The following is a 24,419-nucleotide window of genomic DNA, read 5'->3' on the forward strand; positions in this document are numbered from 1 at the left end:
TGTGTTTTTTCGGTGGGGGGGTAGTCCAGCCTTAGGTTAAAAGATCTACACCAAAGTTATATGATAATGATAATAAATCCTTAAAATGCGATATGCAGTTACGTTATATTCATATTTATATTTGTAAAATGTATTGTTCATGGGTTTAGCTATTGAATTGTACGACCCTAAAATGCATTATGCAGTAACGTAGTATTCGTATTTGTAAAATGTATTTTACATGGGTTTAGCAATTGAATTGTACAGGGGCACGCGCCTTTATACGTCTTGAAGTGATTTTTTGTTCACAGTTTTGCACAATGAAAGTTAACAACAACAATCAAAATACCATAAATTAAAAAAAAGATATGGGAACATTATGTTTCATAAACAGAAATAGCACTACTGACTCAGAAAAATGCTGAAAATACGCATACTAATACATCAAATCAAAATCGGCTTACTTATTAAACGTTTGTTAAGCTTACAATTGATTCACGGCCGTTAATTACGCGCGCCACCTCTTTTTTGAGATGCATTAATAAATGAGCCAATGCAACTTCCGAGGTGGCGCTCAGGCCCGGATGTTTTGAAATTTAACGGATATGTTAACAGGGTGATTATATTCAATATAATTTTCAAGACATTTCGCAATATTTTAACAAATCGGCCAATGTAGTGCGATTCAGCGATTATAAATTCATCTAAAAATGTACAGAAAAACTCAATCACAACCTTTTTGGAAACGTAAGGACCTTTATAAGTTGTGGCATGGTAGAATTCGTAAATGCAAATCGATGTCTTTTGCCTGTGTGACGAGCTAATACCCTGCCAATTAAATCGCTCATTACATAAAACGATTGCTTTGAACCTGTACAAGTTAATGCGTGCACAAAAACGTCGGCTTCTAGCCGATCTAATAGATAAATTTGCATTTTTCAAAAAGAGATGGAGCCAATGCCAAGGAGGTGGCGCTCAGATTAGGAGGTGGCGCCAATGCACATTTATAGCTAATTTAAAGTGAAATATTTTATGTTATGGTGTCTATTATGTTTACAGAACTTACATTATTTTTGTAAGTTGACTACTTCAGCACATTTGAGTCGCGTGCGTTTTAATTAGAAAAAGTAGTTTTCTAATGATGTATTGATGGATTTAAACGATCGTCTTTGTAAGACAACAACATTTAACATGTTTAATACAAAAATGTCAACGGAAAAACGAGCTATCTTCATTTTGTGGAGTTAATAGTGGGAAAAACAACATAACTGAGCCTAATTAAGATTTGTTGACCTTGGTCTTTTAGTAAATTAAGCATTTGGATTAACGGCCACAAAACATAGTTTCAAGAAGAAGTGTTATCTTATATTTATTTCGTGAACTTTCATACTGTATACAAATATTGATGTCGATGAATTATTTTAAAAATATTGAACATTAAGTTATTGGTTTGATTGAGTATTACAAATTGTTGTTATACACCGTACAATATGTTTCATTCATGTTCACTTGGTGACCTCTTAATTGAGTTGATCACTTATATATTTAAAAAACTACATAATATTTATTACAGATTGTGTTTATGTTCTGTAAAGATTTGGGCCTTCGTATGCACGTTGAAAAATAAATTTAATATAACAAATATCATTTTTTATCAAATCTACGTCATGTGATAATGTCATTGCGATACGACTGTTAATTGATAGCATTCTGCATTTGCGCCATCTCCTATCATTAGCGCCACCTCCTAAGCATTGGCTCCATCTCTTTTGGAAAATGCAAAATTATCTTCTACGTTGGCAAGAAGCCAATATTTTTGAGCATGCAGCATCTAATGTATGTTGTACGCAATCGTTTGATGCCGTTGGTGATTAAATTGGGTGGATATTTTCTCGTCACACATGAAAAACTCATCGGAATGCTTTTTAAACTCCACCATGCCACAGCTTATAAAGTTTCTCACGTTTTTAAATGGGTTGAGAATGCACGTGTCTGTACATTTTTAGACGACTCAATCTTCGCTGAATCGCACTACATTGCCCGATTGTAAAAATAATGCGAAATATGTTGTACAAACATATTAAACCTAATCACCCTGTCAAGTTGTCCATGAAATTTCAAAACATCCGGGCCTGAGCGCCACCTACGGATTCGTAGCCCAGAAAATAAATAGTCTTCATTGATTTTATCTTTCGTTTTCTTACATTAATTTAAAATAATTTCGATTATAAGATATTAATTATTATATAAATGTATTACACTTTAAAAAGATACGAATATCTGTGAACTTTGAGTTAAAAGTGTGTGTGGTCTATGGATTCTGACATGCATGTATATAGTGTGTCACTAGTGTTTGGCGTTGTAATCCTCGTCAGAACTCGAATTGCTGAGTTGGTTTTCCTGAAAAAAAACATACGGTTTTTGGTGTGCAATCATGTATGCTTTTGAAATACTATTGACATACGTTCTTTATATTAATATTCAAATTCAGATGTTATGCGTGCGCACGCTAAAAATGCGCTGCGTTAATGCAATTGCTCGCAAGATGAAATTGACAAGAATCGTTTAATATCTTAGAAAAGATGTTATTGCATTTATAGTGTAGCCTTGTATCTGGTATTTCAATGTCATTTAATTTTTTGTTGATGTAAATCATTTCATTTTTATATGGAATTGTATTCTACAATTGTCAGCATATATGGTATATTTTCTGCAAATACCTTAACAAGGAACCATTTGGTGATATAAGGACTAAGTTATTACATACTTTGGGTCCTATGCTAACTGGTCGCCTACAATTGCGTTTAGGCACAATTGAATGTGTTTTATTTATATTTCCGATTTTAACATCATAATTTAATTTATGAAAGTTGGCTGCATCCAAATTTTTGCAATTGAGGCCAAAGGCAGTGCATTCGGCGTTTCGATTTGTATAGCGGTTAAGTCACACATGCACGATTCCAATTTGCACCAACGGTTTAACACACATAACGGCAGATTCATGTTTAGCCTCGCACTATACGACACGTTTAGGTTTCATAAACTCTTAGGTTTCATACACTCTTTAAACATTGCAGGATAGTTGCTGGAACAGTTATTGCACAGGTAAGCAGACGTAAAAAATATTTAAATAACCCTTTAAGACCGAGGAACGCAAACAGACATTATTGTTCATAACATTAACAACCGAGCATAAATAAACAAATGCGGTACATAGTATCTAACATGTGACAAACAAATCATGTTTTCAAAGATATAAATATTGGTGTTATATTGAAATGATAATCTAATAATACCATGTATCGCATATCGCGTTCATTACAAAAACGCGTTATTTTTCGTACTTTTCTTGACAATTCATTTAAAGTCTGTCAGAGAAAAAATGAAGATCGAGTCATCTTAAAGTGAAAACTACGGCTTTACCTTAGATAACGACCGCAATGAGTTAGCGCATAAGTGCTTAAGGGAAAGTATTTGAGGGGCTAAGATTGCTTTCAATAACTTTGCCAAGATATTTATAACATATTTACCATAGGTTCACCGGCTAGTAATGAAGAAGTAGGACTGCTTTCATCGGACGGATGAGTACCAGCAGACTGCAAACAATAAAGAAACATGTTCAAATGTAAGTGAATGGATCTGAATTCTCTATACGTTGACATTTGTCGAGACAACGAATTTATCTTGTTGTTAACTGTTAGAAGTTCTTTACAAATCCCTTTACATTACAGAAAACATGCATAGTTGATAACTCTGTACTGTATCGCCATATGTACTCTGAACATATTATACAAAGGTCATTTCTGATCTTTACTAAAACGGTTCATTACAATGAGATATTCGAAGACACTGCAATAAAATGGTCACTTTGTAAGATAAAAATCCATACTATTAGATGTAAATTTAATGTTTTATAAAGTTGGTTTCTGCCAAATATAATTATTAAACATAAAAGATGTTATATAAAACCAAAAGTAAAAATAATATAATTGATAATCATTTCGAGAGCATTTTATTGAGCTATCATGCGCAGAACCACTTAGTTAAGTGCTCCACCCCAAAATTAAGTTCCGGCTGGAAACGGAATAAGAGAAGATAGAAAAAGAAAGATGTTACTTGTCGGATAGGTGTGAACATTAAATAAATACAATAATAGCTTAAAATGATATTGAATTGTGAGTCGCCTCATTTATTTTCTTGAATATTTAGTAGCAATCAGAAACAATTATGTATGCATAAAGTTGTAAAACAAGATAAATATAGTGTGAATCGGCAATATAATGTAATAATGTTAAGTTTTATGAAAGTCGCATAACTTTCAACTAAATGTGATATCTCTCGGTTTAATCATCATAATGTATCTGTTTATAATGTCATTGAATAACTTATAATATTCAAAATTGTGCTTCGGGAACAGTTTTGTCTCTCATATAACATGGTTATTATTTTATAACGTATTATATTCATTTTACACTGGACAGTTATGATAAGCAATCAAGTAAAATATATTATGGTCGGTGAACAAATTGAAATATAATCGTGTTATATTACGCAAACCCCTTTTCAAACTAAAATGGAACACATAGTTTTGAATTGCATCATCTATACGTCAACATTAATATTGTGTATGTTGCAACATTGTAAACATATAATCTTTATCTTGTGACAATAACTTGAAACACTTAAGAATAGAGCGTTTTCCGAAAAATGAAAGTTACTCTTGTAATTCAATAAAATTATTGAAATAATTAATGTTGACGGTGTCTTACAGCATTGAAATTCTTGCTCCCATGAAATATCCGATTGAAACATCGAGTCTTTGAAATAATGATTCGCAAATAATAAAAACCATTGATTTTTTTTAATTGTTGGTTGAATTTAATTCAACGTTGTTAACAATAATTATTTATTATTGTCACCACATGAAAGAACATCGCAAACATGAGTCAAAAAAGTTAAAATTTCTTTTTCTATAGTTCTTGCATGTATAACAAAATTTATGTCTTTTTTTAAACATGAAATGCACAGAAAGATGTAAAAACAACCTAGTTAAATAGTATTATATGCTTGATTGTTCTTGCATTTATTTTGTTTTCTCAAAACAGACGGGCCGTTTATTAATTTAAACAGAACAATATTCGTCTGTAGGGAAAGAACAGACGGGCCGTTTATTAATTCATAAAGAACAATATTCATCTGTAGGGAAAGAACTTATCAAAACAATTATACAAAACACAATAGTAGTAGAAGTAGTAATAGTAGTAGTAGAAGTAATAGTAGTAGTAGAAGAAGTAGTAGTAGTAGTAGTAGTAGTAGTAGTAGTAGTAGTAGTAGTAGTAGTAGTAGTAGTAGTAGTAGTAGTAGTAATAGTAGTAGTAGTAGTAGTGGTAGTAGTAGTAGTAGTAGTAGTAGTAGTAGTAGTAGTAGTAGTAGAAGTAGTAGTAGTAGAAGTAGTAGTAGTAGTAGTAGTAGTAGAACTAGTAGTAGTAATAGTCGTCTTAGCAGTAGTAGTAGTAGTAGTAGTAGTAGTAGTAGTAGTAGTAGTAGTAGTAGTAGTAGTAGTAGTAGTAGTAGTAGTAGTACTAGTACTAGTAGTAGTAGTAGTAGTAGTAGTAGTAGTAGAAGTAGTAGTAGTAGTAGTAGTAGTAGTAGTAGTAGTAGTAGTAGTAGTAGTAGTAGTAGTGGTAGTAGTAGTGAAAGTAGAAGTAGTTCTAGTAGTAGTAGTAGTAGTAGTAGTAGTAGTAGTAGTAGTAGTAGTAGTAGAAGTAGTAGTAGTAATTATAGATGTAGTAGTAGTAGAAGTAGTAGTAGTAGTAGTAGTAGTAGTGGTGGTGGTGGTAGTAGTATACTGTTTATTCGAAGTAATATACAAATACATATCATTTTATCAAAAACAGATTAAACAAGAGCTTCAGAGACAAACACTTTTCGTAACCGGGTTGTTATAAATTGTATTTACCGGAGGGAGAGAAGAAGGGAGGGAAGAGTAGAAGTGGTAGTAGTAGTAGTAGTGGTAGTAATAGTAGTAGTAGTAGTGGTAGTAGTAGTAGTAATAGCAGTAGTGCGAAAAAACTAAGCTAAGAAAAAAGGACAGATAGAAACTAACAAAAAATTTACACATAAACATTAGATATGGTATACATACCTCTCTTTGAAGAATTGTTGAATCTTCAAAAAAGAACACACCAATATAAAATATATATTTATTTTGTGTAACCCTTAGTATGTGTTACCAATATATCCTAACCAATTCGTATTTTAACAACAAAAGCAAAAGCTGTTTAATGAAGAAAATTATTTGAACTTTATTTGTTGCGTTCTTTGGATTATTATAACTTTACATAAAAATGTATACAAAACAAAACAGTAAAAACGGCCTTTAATAAAATATGTTGAAACATCTCTAACAAGGGAGCTATTACACCAGCTTGTTATCAGCTAAAATACGCATAGCTCACCGCTTCCGAACGGACTCAGTATGTTGTATTTATGATTAGCGTGCGCCAGGCATATTCGAATTTATTTACGTAAAATGTATCTATGGCACTTAACAATAGGAACAGTGACTGTATTGCGTTATATGTGATCAGCCAAACAAAACATCACTTTCTAACTAGCATTAAAGATGAACGATGTTCTACAGTTGTTTGAAATCATATTCGTATATATTGAGAATGGAAATAATTGCCTCATTATTTTGTGATGTCCCCACAACAATTGACCACTCGTCGGCTATAAATGAAATTTAAAAAAACCCACACATTTAACAATCACAACCGTTTATCGCCTCCACGCACTCCAACATAAACTGTGCGCGAAAGGATATGAGCATTTTTGTAAGAACAACTAAGTGGATTGAGCGGTCGCTTACTTGGCAAGTGTTCAAGTATGCCTTTTTAACACAAACGCTATGTGGTTTGATTTCTTACCTTAAGAACCTCAACTTATCATTTTATTTTCCATTACAAGGCCTTAACTGGACCATCATTAATATTTATATCTAAAATAATGTTGATTTTCTTACCAGCTGAAAAGATGGCACTGTCTTGGCTTAAATCTGAAACATGAAAAAAAAAACATAATGTAAAAATTGAAGACATTAATATGCATAAGTTTAAAGCAAGTATATACGATTGTAATTTTAGTTTTATTATCTCAATGTTAAGCGCACACATGCATATGAACGATGAGCGTTGAATAATATCAATTAATGATCTTTCAATGCTATCACATATCATATGCTAATCACTGAAACGACCTATTTTTCGCAGATACCGATAAGCTTACATAACTTTGTTGCAAACGCATCTTTAACATCAAAAAAGCAATTTAATTATATGAAATTTTTATGGATAGCTCAATAACTTTTTTTCAATACGCGGACGTCATTTTCATATGGATATGATATGAATATTAAATCATGATAATGTGATGTGTTGAGCAAGGACCATAAAGGTCTATTTCAATCGTGTATATATGTATTTGTTGAAATAAAAGTTGTTCTTCTATGTTCTAAGAAAAAAAGCATTTTTGTTTAGTATTAAGGTGTATACATGATCGATTAAACTAAATTCACTAATGGTACTGGGCAAGTATTATAAAGATTGGCGTATATTTTACCATATCCTGGAGTGAAATAAATGTTTGATAGAGTAACGAAAACTTACATTTTATGTTAAATGACAATAGCTAAGCATTTTCCAGCCAACGTTAAAACGTGATACATTTGCGAATGATGACGTCATTAAAACGTGTGATAAACAAGATTATGCATGAGCAAAACATTGTTTTTAATTTTAATGGTTCATAAAGGTGTGCAAATGTATGTGTCGCTGTAAAAAAGATTGTGTTGATTTATTTTCATTGAGTTTTGTTAAAATTTCCTTTTAATTATATCCGAATATCTCTCATACGCAAACGCACATATATATACTATAAAATGATATAATTGCCATAGTTTTACTCACTTTAACAATACTTTGACACACACTAAATGTTAAGTAATTAATCACAAAGAAGCCTCTTTTAACATCCTTTTTATGATGATTTTGTCTGTCTTTAATTAAATTATACTTTACTTTCAACTTCCTACTACAGATTGTAAACGTTCATTTAAGTCTTACCATTTTCTAAGGGCATTTTTTTACGAGCACCAAGTGATCCTTGCTTTGGTCGCAGTTCTATTATTGAGTCGGCTATCTTGTTTTTGGCACTAAGGATAAGATTTTCCGTTTCTGTGATGATTTTCTTCTGATCATTTAGAAGTGGTAGTATCTATAAGTCATTGTCACATCATGATCAATATCAGAAGCAGTATTACCAAAGTAATCTTCAATGAAAATAATTACAACGACATTAATAAGTTCTTGTTGTTTCTGCAAATGAAAAAATGTTTTGTTGCTGATGATTCGGAGATGATCAATAATAAAGATCGCGGATCAACGATGGTAACGGAAATAAATAAAATGAAAAGGATTCTGAGTCTATGGCTGATTATGGAAACGTATATGGTACACCCCAATAATGTGGTCATGCCGGAATAATTTATACCGACTTACTGTGAAATAACATGATATGTCGACATAGTTTTGTAGCTTTCCCACCTTAATTTTACTCGTCATAACGACATTAAGTTGAAGTCTCGACGTAAATTTTTCCGGCTTTTCCCGAAAATATATTTGGTCGACATGATCTAAGTCGACAAATCTACATAATTTTTGACGTCATGCTCTTGTAAAAATGACTTGCCATCATAGTTTTAGTCGACACGATGAGTTTATTTTTTAAGCCATGACACCTTTTCCATATCATGTCGTCATAGAATTTTGACATCATCACATCATTGCAACATTGGTTCATGACTTCCGGCGTCGAACAGATGTTTAGTTTCTGGTATATTCGTTTGAAACACGCAATGCCTCAGACAGTCCATTTTTACATCAGGAATGCTTTGTATAAAGGTAAAAATAACATTTGCAAACAATAAATATTAATGTGTTCGTTAGATTTTATGGGCATTTAGAGAGCTTAAATCTCGATTGATTCGTTTAGATATTTCTCTTTAACTAATACATGCAAAACGTGTGTTTAACGACTCACAACTTTTTTTTATATTGCAGATTTGTTTCTTAGTGACACTGAGGTTTTTCATTTCGGCTTCCTTGCGAATTGTAAACCATTGATCGTATTCAAGAGAGATACTTTGTAAAGAAAGCGCAGTTTGAGTGTAAAGATGACTTCATACCCGTCCTAGAACATGTGTGTGAAATGCAGCGGGAGCAACTGCCAGTTCCTGATTCGATTAAAAGTGCGACTTCTTTGTTCTTGGCCTTCACTGAAATATTGGATGGTTACTAATTACATATGCACAAATATATTCTTAAAAATTGGTTATATTTTGCAAATTTTATTGTTAAGTTAGTTTAGTTCAAGTAAGTTTCGTTTCGAGTTTTATTTACAGTGTTTCGATAAGCAACACAAATTGATATTCTTGTTTTTGGAATTGATCTTGAAGTAGTTAAACGTTGTTATTTTGTTTGCTAAAATAAATTCACTCATATTGTTGTACACATTTACAGACATTGCAAACTTGGCAAAAAACAGATTCACAATGTTCTTCATTTCATTGTTAGATTGCAAAAGAATGAATGAAACGTTACTAATTGTTTGAAAACATGGCGGTCATTTAGTTATGAAATCCTCGTAAATTGTGGAATGTTCCTTTAAATATATGGCTCTTTTTAAAAGATTTATTAACATTTTATTTCAAACTTCAATATATTAAACAAAACGACTTTTGTAAATCTTATATTTAATATTAACACTGTCGCAAATATATGATATGTTTATTTTGTATTTTCTTACTTGATTTTCTATTCCTGAAACTCCAGTGTATATAGTACATGTTTGAAATAAATGTTCATACTGCAATTAGATTTTTGTTTAATGGTCAAATTATTCGTTTTTGAGGAAATGGAAAATTATTCAAAATTGACACAAAATTGGGTTATTTGTAGATCAATTTTAGGGCTAGTTAATGTGATCGGTCTTTCTTCATTGTCCGTCAAAATTTGCACTTAAGCGAAATCACCTACTCAGCTGTGTCAATAATACCAAAACATGAACAGTCTTCAAAGCTAGTAAGGTTGTAGTTTGCTTTTATTTCCATATTCCACATCGCACATTACTTATCAAAATATTTTCAAAATTTTGAAATATTTGTTTACGAGCCGGTATAGTTTTATATGAGTTATGATACACGTACCCTTTGACTAGATCGGTCTATGGTCTATCCAAATATATATATACTCAACTGGATTATTGAAAGCGAATTATGCATTTAATCGCCAATTTTATATGCAGTCGTCATTGTAAAACGACAAAAATGCACGGCGAATATTTAAGAAACGATTGACTTTAATAACATTTTATTTTTCTTGCAGTTTATTACATAATTACAATTGCCCTATGTTTCACCAGTGTACATTATATATTATTGGCTATAGTATATCATTTGACTGGGCTTTAATATTCAATTAAGTGAGTTGCCTCCACGAAGCGCACGAGGAAATCGAGTGTGGGACAACTTGGTTTAATTATGCCATGTGCGACATGCACACAGTCAAAACTGCGTATTGTAAAAGGGGCGACTACTAAATTAATGCACGAATATATATCCCAAATTATATTTCTTTTAGCCAAACCATTGAAAACATATGCAGAATGATAATCGTAATTGCATGTATAAGAATTGAAACGCTCTTTTCTTCGCCTCATCGATGTAAGTAGGTTAGTTTTGGTATTTAATTCGGCTATATGCAAATTTGTTCCTCACACAAAACATGAACACTTTCAACTAGAGATAACTAAACATCTTACATTTATAAGACCGGAAAGCGCGTTCAAGATAACACTTTAATAGCTGCAGTGAAGTATCAAGCAGATACATAATGGTGAGCATTAATATACGATTCAATAAAAACTTAATTCAGATTTAACAAAAGTTGACCTTCAAATCTTCGCATAGAATCTGATAATTCAAATTATAAATCTTTAATTCTAAATATCAAATTTAAAAAGATGATTTATAAAACAACCTAACAGGTAATGAGTTTCAAACTGTTCTTTAGTATTTATTCAGAAAAAGTAAGACAAATGAAAACAAAGTTAAGGACATATCACTTTCTGAAATGGTCAGAAGTGAGTGGGGTAATGTAAAACAATAATTCCTTATATTAACATTGTATTATGAAGTTTGGAACAATGTGCAGAATTAAAATAACATATGCTTCAGTGAAACATGAGCCAGTTCTAATGAAATCTTTTTAAAAGAGTATATAATAACATGTTTTCACCTTATAAACCACTTTTTTCTTGGGCTTTGGAAGTCCTTATTTTCTTGTTTTGTTCATAAATCCGTTGACACCAGCTGGAACCTACACTACTGTAGAAGATAATGTTAGAGTATTATTAAATATAACACACTAGAAACACTGAAAAAGGGATACCTTTGTGCAAGAAAAAATTTAAACAACTAGAGTAAAAAAATAGTACACTTGAGCAAAAATGTGTTTGTCAGAAACACTATGTCCCCTTCTGCGCCGCTTTGAAGCTATATATTTGACATTTGACCTTGAAGGATGACCTTGACCTTTCACCGCTCAAAATGTGAAGCTTCATGAGATACACATGCATGCCAAATATCAAGTTGCTATCTTCAATATTGCAAAAGTCATGGCAAATGTTAATGTTTGACGCAAACAAACAAACCAACAGACAGCGCAAAAACAATATGTCCCCACCACTATAGAGGTGGGGGAAATTAAAAAGTATGGTGGGCCAGAAATGATAATTTAAAAATGAAAGATACATAAATATTGAAAGCATGATAATACAAACCCTTTAATTTTATAGCGTATGTTAATACTATAAAGATATTGATATATCAATGTGTTTGTTAAAGTGATATTTTACACTGTTTCCAAAAGTTTCAATCAAATTTATATTTGTCATCCTGGTCATCCATACTTTTCCCAACTATTTTTAGACTCAAGTTGTTTACATTTTTTTCTTACAAAAAATGATCTTATTATTCAGTGTTTCTAGTGTGTTATATTTAATCATACTCTAACATTATCTTCTACAGTAGTGTAGGTTCCAGCTGGTGTCAATGGATTTATGAACAAAAAATAAATAAATAAGGACTTACAACGCACAAGAAGAAAGTGGTTTATTAGGTGAAATCATGTGATTATTTACTCTTTTTGAAAGATTTCATTAGAACTGGTTCATGTATCACTGAAGTATATGATATTTTAGTTCTGCATATTGTTCCAAACTTAATATAGAATGCTAATATGAGTAATTATTATTTGACATTACTCTAACCACTTCTGACTATTTCAGAAAGTGATATGTCCTTAAACAACAAAAACAAGTAACACAAATAAGAGGGCTAAGAGGCACTGGGTCGCACACCTGAGGGAATGAGATGAAATTAAAGACGAGTTAAACTCGTGTGCAAATAATTCAGAACATTTATATAACAAAGGCTGACTTCAAGTCGAGGTTAAAATCTTCCATAGTTTTTAATATAAGCATATATAGAAAATTACCCAACCTGGTTTTTGATACTGATTGACAAGAACCATTTTACAATACGAAAGTATCAAGGAAACATACGCTTAGACCAAAGTTCATGAAGATTGGGATAAAAATGCAACTTCTAGAGTTTTTACATGTTTACATTATAAACGAAAAGAGAAAACGGCTCCACCCCATGGCGGCCATTTTTGCCCCACCTATGAGTACCAATTTCGAACTTGTCTGAAAAAATCAATAATACCAATTTTCTGACTAAGTTTCATAATGAAGACAATCCGCTTCCGGTATTGAGTGAGCATCAATTTAAAATGTAATTCTAAAAACTAAAAAAAAAACGCGTGTGAGGCACACAAATAACATTTGTGAGTGATGTGAAGTTTATTGAACAGGATGTGACATGTAAAAAAATAAAACGAGGTTTGTGACTTTTAGAAGGCTTTTTCTCAAGCTTTTGTATTTTTCTATTGACGGGTGGGGTGTGAGAAAGACTCTGGATATTGACATAATATGTGTATACACACATAAGGTCATTGTGATTGTCATTGTCATTGTCTGGCGCCTCGGTGACGCATCAATAAACATGTTAATAGTTTACCGTGACAGTAGCTAAAGTGAACACGAGTGTTTAAGGGTTTATTGTGAATACTGTCCCGTTAATCCCGTGTTAGTTGTGAAATCATGAACAAACGCCAGCATTCATCTACTGCGAGCGAGTTAACAGACAATAGCTCATTAGACTCGTCTATATTCGAAAGTTTAAAGGGGCAGAAGTCCAAAAAAGCCTTGGAAATCATTGAATGCAACATATTCGACCAGACAAAGGAAATTGAATCGTTACATTGTCAAATAACCAGCAAAGACAAAGAGCTACAAGACCTAAAAACAAAGCTGAATGACTCAGAAAAGCGTACTGCAGAAATTTAAAATGAGCACGAGCAGTATAGCCGTAGAAACCATTTGCGAATTACGGGCCTACAAGGAGACGAACAATTTTAAGTCCTCAATAGCGTTGACTTATCAGGTGTCGTCCCTTTTAAGTTCCAAGCTTGGTCTGCGCGTTGGAAATGAGGATATAGACATAGCGCATTGGATAGGGAAACATCACTGAGGGAAGATCCGACCGGTCATCGTCAGGTTCATACGGCGCCAAACAAAATCGGATGTAATGCGAAATGCAAAGCTACTCAAATGTTCCGGTATTTTCTTGAATGAAGACCTGACAAAATTGAACGCTGAAGTTCTAGCGTCCGTTAGGCTGAAGAACCCCGAGACGATGGAGCGAGCGTGGTCGTTCGATGGGAAGCTGTATGCACGCTTCAGAGGTAAAGAGCACTGAGATAATCGATTACGAACATTTTCAGACGTGGCTCAACAAACCATGGCCGAAGGCGGTAGCTTCACTATCGTACGCCAGCAGGGCTTCAGCTAGCACAAATCGACGCCGGTAACATAAGGCTCACCGTGTTAGAACTGACGGTGTTTTTTTTTCTATATCATATCATTAACTGTCTATATTCACGTATTTGTAATACGTATGCAAACCAGTTTAATCATGACATTGTAACTAGACCACCCTTATATCTGTGTTGTGTGTTTTTTTATCCTGTTGTTCTCTTGGTTTTTTATTGTTTGTAATTTCCTAATTTAAGTACTTTTTCTCTCTCTCTAATGCGATAAAGATACGCACTTTGTTAAGCATATCATACTTATATAATCGAACTTAATCTATGTCTATTGTTATTAGACACAATCTCATACGGTGTAAGTTCACACACGCAACGTACGCACGCATGTACAAACACACACACACACACACGCTTGCGCGCGCGCGCACACACACACTTACACACCCATCCACACGCACACATGCAAGTAGTAGTAATATATACTTTTATATTTGCTCATTTAGAGGCCTAGATATACTAATGGGGAATATAGCGTGATAAAACAATTACCCATAATATGCCATTGTACAATATTATATTTGTACAACATAAGTCAATTGTTTATGAATGCATATCAGTATGGACCGAGTAGTATTGTAGCTTCATTAAGTCGACAGGTGCCATGGTGTTGTTTTTCTTGTTGTTGTTATTGTTATATGACACAGCCCCCTTTTTTGGTTACAGTGTAAATCGAGTACTAACGACTTGAAACACATAAGCTGTAATCATTTTACAAACACACACTTTACACATACGCACGCTAACTCACACACCAACGCACGTGCACAGATGCACGCACGCGTGCGCACACACACGCACGCGCGCGCGCACACACACGCACGCGCGCGCACACACACACACACACACACACACACACACACACACACACACACACACACACACACACACACACATGCAAGAAGTAGAATATATTACTTTTTCAACATTTAGAGCATATACGTTTACTCTATTGCAGTTTTTCCGGGTCTTTGTTTGGACTGAATCGCCTTGTCGCTAGCTTCTTTAGTTTAGTTTCTGTTTTTCAATAATTTTGAGAACATCTTACACCTGATGATTACTTATGAATAATTACAATATATTATTCGTAGTGAGTTTTTCCTTACATGTACCTTGTTGTATCCACTTTCAAGTTTAATAAAACTGAAACCAAGGTACAAAGATTAAAATAACACTTTTTCTACCCAAGATATTCTTCTTCATTGAAGAAGAGTACATAAGTAGGAATTAAAGGGTATGATCTACCTTTATAACATATTTACTTTTTTTAAATGCTTGTTCAATTATATGAACGTTTTATTTTTCTTATTGTACATTTTTGATAATGCTTCCTTTTTTGATTTCGCGGGAAGCGTTCTCAATTTTTCGTTTTTGACTATGTAGAAGAAACTTTTTGCTACTGACAATTTATAAAAAAATGTTCATATTATTATCCCATCTAAATGTATAATATATTTTTTAAACTTTATTTATACAAATATTGTTACCTGGTAAATATCAAATCCGATACAACAGGCTAGGCTGGATCTATTTTTAATCACTTCAGAGTTCTTGCAACACTCGATAATTACTTTAAACTTAACCTTTAGTAACTTTCCTCATAAACCAGGTCTTTGGAAACATAATAATTCTTTACTGTCAGACATTATGTATGTACAGAAAATCAACAAAAAAATGATGATATTAAACTTCAATACGCACTTCCCATTTATAGTTATCAAAATATAAACGATATTCCCGACAGTGAATTACAGTTTACGATAAGTGATCAACTTTTACTAAAAACCCTGCTTATGGAATTAAGGGGCAAATCTATTTCATATGGGTCTTATAAATAAGAGAAACAAAACTTATAGAAAGCAAATTATTTACAAGAATTAAAGAGTTGAAAGAAAACTTCCGAGATGAAAACTCTGAAGAACTTGAAAATTTGAAAACGGAAATAAAAATATTCAGAGCACACATTTAAAAGGATACATGCTAAGATCCAAATTTTAGTGGACTTAACAAGATGAAAAGTCATCTAGATATTGTTGTAGCCTTGAACAATATAATGCAATAACAACATCAATATATCAACTAAAAATGAAGATGATAGTGAAATAACTGACCAAACCGGTTTTCTCAATTCAATAGCATCGTATAATCAGTCTCTTTATAAACAAAATAATGATTGCAGTAGCGAAGACTTTAATAACTATGTAAAAGACATAAATTGCCCAAAATTAAACCAGAGTGAGTCCATTTTAATCGATGGTATTATAACTTTAGAGGAAGCTTCAACTGTTTTAAAAAAGATGTCAAATAATAAAAGCCCAGGCAGTTCTGGCTTCAGTGCAGAATTTTATCAAATGTTTTGAAAAAATGGTACTTTTATTGTCAGATAATTAAATGAAGCTTATAAGTGTGGTCATTTATCTATAACACAAACTCAAGGTATCATAACCTGTATTCCAACGGGTGAAAAATCTTGGCTTCATATAAAAAATTGCGTCGAATTACTCTTTTAAATACTGTTTATAAAATTGCTTCTGGAGTAATAGCTAACAGATTTAAATTATTTATTGACAAGTTAATTCATAACCACCAGACGGGTTTTATTTAAGGGAGATACATAGGGGAAAATACTAGGTTAATTTATGACATTATGCACTATACTGAAGAAAACGAGATCCCAGTCTTACTTCTCCTAATTGATTTTGAAAAGGCGTACGATTATTGGCCTGGTCCTTTGTACAAAGTACACTTTCTTTCTTAAATTTCGGTCCTGACATAAAACGTTGGTTTGAGGTTTTATATAAAGATTCTAAATCAGCCGTTTTTCAGTGTGGGTACTTATCTAACTTTTTCCCTATTGAAAGGGGCTGCAGGCAAGGAGATCCCCTCTCATGTTACATTTTTATCCTCTGTGCCGAAGTTTTGTCACTAGTATTGAGAAATAACAATAATATAAAAGGTATAACCATTCAGGGAACTGAACATAATTTGTCCCTGTTTGCGGATGATACTACTATTTTATAAGACGGTACCGAACAATCCCTAAATGAGACACTTACTGTTATACATAATTTTGCATATATGTCAGGCCTTGATGTTAATTTTGATAAAACAAATGTTGTATGGATTGGAAAGAACAAATATAGTTCATATACCATAAAAACCAAATGGAAACTAAATTGGATGCAACAAAGCTTTAAAATGCTTGGAATACATTTTCATGTAGACCTGTCAAAAATGTTAACAATAAAATTACGATGAAAAAATTGTTAAAATGGAAAACATTCTGAAAATTGGTAAAGAAGACTTTTAACACATTAGCAAAAGTGTGATTAAAAAAACACTTATTGTGTCATTATTCAATCACCTGTTCATATCATTGCCCAACCCACCTATTACCATATTAAATTGAATAAAATCTTCCATTCTCAGTTTTATTTTTGATAAGTATAAACTCTTTAATTGCAGTTATCATTACGCTTTAAATACAGCTAATAGAATTTGAAATCCTTTTTGGGTAGATGTTTTAAAAAGCTTCTCACTTTATTGTAATAAATTTGATTTAAACACAGAAGAGTTTCTATATTATTCACTTTTCTACAATCCAAACATATTAATAGGAAATAAAAGTATTTTCCTTTAGTCATGGTTTGATGCTGGAATTCATTGTATAGGGGATATATTTAAAAATGGAACCTTGATTTCTTTAGATGAAATAAATAGAATGTATAATTTGACCATAAATTCCATACAGGGGTAAAAAAGCAATAGAAGAGTTTTTGAAAAAAAAATGTATCTTGTCCCACCCAACAAATTATGAAACCCTTTTTGCCCCCTTTATTACAACTTTTACTGAAAAAAGAATCTGGAGCAAAAAGACTATACATCATTACAAATAAAAATAATGAACAACCATCAAAAAAAGCAAAATGGTGTAAAATGGGTTAACTTAATGCCAGAGGTAATGAAAAAGAATGGAATTGCATATTTTAGTTACCATTTTAAAAACCAATGACGCAAAAGTGCAGTGGTTCCAATATAGAATAACTCACAGAATACATATATATAATATATATATACACACACTGGAAAAAAAAGTTTCATAATGATTTGCAAAAAAGTGTCTTTAAGGGTGTTCACAAGCTTCTTTTACTATATAAAATATATGGAAAATAACCCCACGGTGGCCAAGTTTTTTTGACAGCCAGAACCAGTTTCAAACAAACTATACATATAGAGAAAACTGCCCCACCCCCTAAAAGCCATTTTTCCCACCGATCTTGACCATTTTCGAACTCGTCCATGAAATCAATAAAACCAATATTCTGACTAAGTTTCATGATAGGGAAAAATGTGACTTACAATGTAACTTTATAGCCATGTCCGGAAAACTGCCCCGCCCCCCCTGTCGGCCATGTTTTTCAACCGACCAGAACCATTTTCGAACTCAAGAAGCGACATATCATTTACACAAACATTTTAGCAAAGTAAAAGTGACTTCTAGAGTATTCACAAGGTCTTTATTTTGTTTACCAAGTGACCTTGTTTCCGACCCCACATGACCAGTTTAGAACTCGGTTGAGGTATGATTTGAATAAATGCCCTGACAAAGATTCATGAAGATCGGACAAGAAATGCGGTCTCTAGTGTTCACAAGGCAAAGTTTCACGACGGACGCAGGTCGATCAAATATTACCATGAGCACTTAAGTGCTTATGTGAGCTAAACACTGGGCAGCCAATTTGTTGACATAGGCATTGAAAGGACCAATAGTATGTATGTATGTATGTATGTATGTATGTATGTATGTATGTATGTATGTATGTATGTATGTGTGTGTGTGTGTGTGTGTGTGTGTGTGTGTGTGTGTGTGTGCGTGCGTGCGTGCGTGCGTGCGTGCGTGCGTGCGTGCGTGCGGGCGTGCGGGCGTGCGGGCGGGCGGTCGGGCGGTCGGGCGTGCGTGCGGGCGGGCGGGCGGGCGTGCGTGCGTGCGTATGTATGTATACTTCTATATTTTTTAATACAAATTCAATAAATGCGTACGTACGTACGTATGCATTTACATATATACATATGTGTACGCGCATCTTGGTACTTCTATATTTTTTATACAAATTCAATTAGTGACTGCTGAGTGCAGACATACAAACATTATGGGCAATAACTCATCGAATCAAAATGATTACATTGACACGAATAACAGTGTTTTGTACTTTCATTTAAATGTTTTGAGAGTCATAGAAATGGTTAAAGTTGAATAAAGAAGAGCTGTCTCTATAGGATGACATATGCCCGCGAAAAAATGCTTTGATAGAAGTTATGAGCATTTTTCGAAACCTGAAAGCTGATTTTGAAACCTAAACGCGGACCCTAAGTTCAAGGTCAATGTAAAAGGGGTCAAACATTGTGTTCGTATAGTAAGGTCTTGTCCATATACACATGCTTACCAAATATGAAGGTTACATCTGAAGCGACAAAGAAGTGATGAGCATTTTTTGAAACCCTAACACAGATTTTAAAACCCAAAACTGTGAAGACATACCATGTTATTTCACAGTAAGTCGATATAATCTAATCCGGCATAACCATATTATTTGGGTACCATATACGATTCTATAATTTTTAAACAACACCATTTGTCCACATAAAATATATCGACTCCTTCAGTTATATCGCCATGTCAACATTTTGTTACTTGCAAGTCATCAAGATATATGCCGTCATACAGTAAACAACACAGAAATAGTTAAATTTACAAAACGGCTAAAGGATAAAATATTGTCAGAAATTTAGGCTCTTATTCCAACATGCGGATTATTTACGTCTTGACAACATATCTTATGTCGACAAATCAACATAATTTTAGGCGTCATGCACTTTTGAAAATGACTTGCCATCGTTGTTTTAGTCGACACGATGAGTTATTTTTGACGACATGACTACTTTTTTATATCATGCCGTCATAGAATGTTGACATCATCACAGTATCAGGGTGTACCATATACGTTTCCATAGCTGATATTGTTGATGATTATTATTATGATGATGATTAAGATGGTTATCAAAATTATCATTATTGTCATGATGACGACGATGATGATGATGATGATGATGATGATGATGGTGATGATGAAGATGATGATGATGATGATGATGATGATGATGATGATGATGATGATGATGATGATGATGATGATGATGATGATGATGATGATGATGATGATGATGATGATGATGATGATGATGATGATGATGATGATGATGATGATGATGATGATGATGATGATGATGATGATGATGATGATGATGATGATCATCATTCACGATTTAAACGTTTCAATGCTTAAGTTAAGACGGCCAAATAATTGCATTAAAATCAGCTCACTTAAAATTTTAATCGAGATAATCACATTAATTAATACAATTATCCTACGTTCTGGTCAATGAGTTAGTTATGGAAGCGTATATGTATACCCTGATGCTGTGATGATGTCAACATACTATGATGGCATGATATGAAAAAGGTGTCATGGCGTAAAACATAACTCATCGTGTCGACTAAAACTATGATGGCAAGTCAATTTGACAAGAGCATGACGCCAAACATTATATTGATTTGTCGACTTAGATAATGTCGACCAAATATTTTTTTCGGGAAAAGCCGGAAACATTTACGTCGAGACTTTTATGGAAGTGTATATGGTACACCCTGATGCTGTGATGATGTCAACATTCTATGACAGCATGGTATGAAAAAGCTGTCATGGCGCAAAAAAATGACTAATCGTGTCGAATAAAATTATGATGGCAAGTTATTTTCACAACAGCACGACGCAAAAAATTATGTTGAATTGTCGACCTAGATCATGTCGACCAAATGTTTTTGGGGAAAAGCCGGAAACATTTACGTCGAGATTTTTACTTAATGTCGTTATAACGAGTAAAATTAAGAAGAAAAAAACCTACAAAACAATGACGACATACCATGTTATTTCACAGTCAGTCGATATAAACTAATCCGGCATGACCATATTATTGGGGTTCATATTCTATGACGGCAAGATATGAAAAAGGTGTCATGGCGTAAAAAAAATAACTCATCGTGTCGACTAAAACTATGTTGGCAAGTCATTATCACAAGAGCCTGACGCCAAAAATAATGTTGATTTGTCGACTTAGATCATGTCGACCAAATATTTTTTCGGGAAAAGCCGGAAACATTTCCGTCGAGACATTAACTTAATGTCGTTATGGCGAGTAAAATTAAGTGGGAAAAAGCTACAAAACTATGTCGACATACCATGTTATTTCACAGTAAGTCGATATAAATTAATCCGGCATAACCATTATATGGGGGGTGTACCATTTACGCTTCCGTAAGATTTTAACTTAATGTCGTTATGGCGAGTTAAATTAAGAGGGACAAACCTACAAAACTATTACGACATACCATGTTATTTCACAGTAAGTCAATATAAACTAATCCGGCATGACCATATAATTGGGGTGTATCATATACGCTTCCATAGTTAGTTCTTAAATGTATAGAAAATATTTGCTTCCGTTGTTACTCTAAAGTTGATTATGCACATAAAGAAATAAGAATACCTTTCTATATCGATACTTTCAAGGATTATATTGTAATCAACTTCTTCATCAAGAGATGCGTGCGTTTGCGAGATTAGTCATCATCTAATCACGAGACTTATTTTTTCCGGGTAGAAATATTTGTGTGATTTCTTTCACAGATTGATAACTTGATTATGACGTATCGCATCGCAATTCCCCCGACAAAATGCATACAATGTCTTTTTTGTTAGCCTTGGAATCTTAAAAATATATTCTGAGCATTTTATTATATTATAAAAAAAACAACACGTTAAAGTAAGGCAATATATATCAACTTTAGACATCACCTCTCTCTCTCTCTCTCTCTCTCTCTCTCTCTCTCTCTCCTACGTAGTCTCTTATATATCCGATATCTCCCTCGCTCTTATCGACCTACTCTAATCAATAGATCTCTCTCTTCTCTCTATCTCTCTCTCTATCTCTCTCTCTCTCTCTCTCTTCTTTCTATCCATCTCTCTCGCTACTTTCTCTACCTCTCACCCTCTCTCTCTCTCTCTCTCTCGCTCTTTCTCTCTCTCTTTCTCTCCCTGTCTCCCTCTCTCTCTCTCTCATAAATTTAGTCATTTTGAAGATAAACAATTCTTACATTGTCAAGTTCTTGTCGCAACCTCGTGTCGTCATCCGGGTCAGAACACATAGGAAAATTCCGCAAAAAGTCTTTGAAAAGCACAGCATTACGTTCGTAAATGCCCAAAGTTTCATTTATTACTTGCTTGAAATCACGGATTTGTTTCCTCTGTGATTCAAAATCGCCCATTCTTGTTTGTTATTTATTCAGTTTTACTACTGCACAATAATTATATCGTTTTACAAATCAGTCATCTTGTAAAACGAAACTGACAGATTTCTATTTTTTTAATTTCTAATTTCCATTTCATTATTCAGAAATAAATAACTTGTTTCATTCTTCCTTATGCGACAAACATATAAACATAAATGACAGAAACTACCCTGTTTTGAAATCCCATTATATATCACGTTCACGTAATAGTTTATAAATAAGCACATTTCACTTCCTAGTTTAAACGGACAAGTAAATATATAAGATAAACAGTGTTTTGCGTTTATAAAATTGGAAATAAATAAATGGATTATTGCGTTCGTAAACTGCGCTTCGGCGATACGAATAAGATATCGGAATCTCAAAAAAATGTAAAGTTTAAAATATCGAAATCAAAATGTGGAGTTTAAGTCCTGCTAAAATATATCATGCTTTATTTCACCCAAGATATGACATTTTGAATCTTCCTTTGTAATAACTTTCAATTCTTTATATTATAATATCATACCACAATCTATGTTGCTGTTATTTTTTTAAGATCGTAACTGAACTTGTTCTTGTTGTTTTTTTAAGTGCGTTTCGATACATCTCAACTATTGAACTATAAATGATGGTGCAAGCTTCTACGGTTGCAGTATATCACATGTGATGGTTTCGATTTATGTCGTTTATATGACTTTCTTACTCTTTCTACGAGTTAATGGCTCTTTCCTACGATTAAACGACTTCGTAAGTTGTTAGAAATTGTTAATTAATAGTAGACACGACATTGCCAAATCTTAATAATAACATACATAATTTTATTATATATTCGGAACGACTTAGTGCCTAGCTGATACAATATAATCAACCAATACAAAATACACAGTTTGAAATGCATGTGAAAACTCGATTCTGCTCTATTTATAATAGTCAGAAAATAGGCTAGCACCCTTTTGTGAGACATTTTGAAACTTGCTTTAAACAACATGTATTTGTATTGACTGACTTTGTTGTTTATACGGCGTTCTAATGCATTTTTGCGAATTATCTATGTACTTGCACCAGTTATGTCGTTTCTACGACGTCAGAAGGCGTTTAAACGATTTATGTATTCGTTCCCTCGATTTACAAACTCGTTCCAACGACAAATGTACTCGTCCCCACTAACTCGTACTCTCGAATTCAATCTCCTTCCAATGGCATACTAAATCTTTTATAAGAGTCAGTTAGTTCGTTTTGTTACGTGCTAACGACTTATTTATCCGATTCCGCGACTTACCAACTTATTCCCCCCAGTTCGCTACATCGAACCTAAGCTCGCTTTACACACTCATAAAGCTCAATAGTTATAACGTTTCAATAATTTTGCGAGCTAAAGCATTAACATATATTCTTCACAAACGTACAACAATGCAACATTCCTCTTCAGTAGAAAATATGTTTAATCGAGTATTCCAGACCTCGAAAATGGGTTGAGATAAATAATGCCGTCATTTTAGACGGTTCACCTGATTGGTGCCTGTTGATGCCATATGGACCGCCATTTTATAACGGCACTGAGCTGGTCTGTGGGAGATATGATCATATAGTTTTATCAATATAATAATAATTGCTTTGGATTTACATGTAATAAAATGAAGTTTTAAAGCCTTTCTCGCAAGTATCTCAAATAAAACACGAGCCCTTATATTAAATATACCAATATTTATGACGCTAGTCGTTCTCATGGTATACTTCAAGTGTCCTTACAATTCCAGAAACATAATGATGATGAATTTAGTTCTAACATCGCATAGTCTGAGCTCTGATCCTACGTTCCTAATTGACCTTTATACTACAGAAGAATACATAAACAGCAAAACACCAAAATTTGAGACGTTTTAAACATTTGAAAGGAAATGACACTGCGTGTTCCATATAGACCTAAGACTTAGATTACATCTTCAATGATATGTATTTACATTTCCAAAGTCTATGATGTATAT

The 24,419-nt window shown here is 33.2% G+C and overlaps 1 protein-coding gene across 1 annotated transcript; it reads right to left on the reverse strand.

Annotated features, from left to right (window-relative positions):
- Positions 1-2,130: 2,130 nt before the first annotated feature.
- Positions 2,131-22,649, reverse strand: LOC127848413 (uncharacterized). The gene is made up of 6 exons (XM_052380865.1): positions 22,258-22,649; positions 8,103-8,253; positions 7,004-7,036; positions 6,125-6,147; positions 3,510-3,575; positions 2,131-2,379 (listed from the first exon to the last, which is right to left on the reverse strand). Exons 1-6 carry the CDS (start codon positions 22,426-22,428, stop codon positions 2,326-2,328), a joined length of 498 nt encoding a protein of 165 aa, XP_052236825.1. The 5' UTR covers positions 22,429-22,649; the 3' UTR covers positions 2,131-2,325.
- Between the last annotated feature and the right edge of the window lie 1,770 nt (positions 22,650-24,419).

Source organism: Dreissena polymorpha, chromosome 10, assembly GCF_020536995.1.
Source record: "Dreissena polymorpha isolate Duluth1 chromosome 10, UMN_Dpol_1.0, whole genome shotgun sequence".
NCBI lineage: Eukaryota > Metazoa > Mollusca > Bivalvia > Myida > Dreissenidae > Dreissena > Dreissena polymorpha.

Bases quoted from the DNA above. Each gene is read 5' to 3' on its own strand.
- LOC127848413 (XM_052380865.1), bottom strand. From the start codon at position 22,428: ATGGGCGATTTTGAATCACAGAGGAAACAAATCCGTGATTTCAAGCAA. The intron at 6,148-7,003 runs GTAAGAAAATCA...TCTTTTTTGAAG, and splicing joins CAGTGCCATCTTTTCAGCTG to ATTCAACAATTCTTCAAAGA. The intron at 2,380-3,509 runs GTAAATATGTTA...GTTTTTTTTCAG, and splicing joins TACTAGCCGGTGAACCTATG to GAAAACCAACTCAGCAATTC.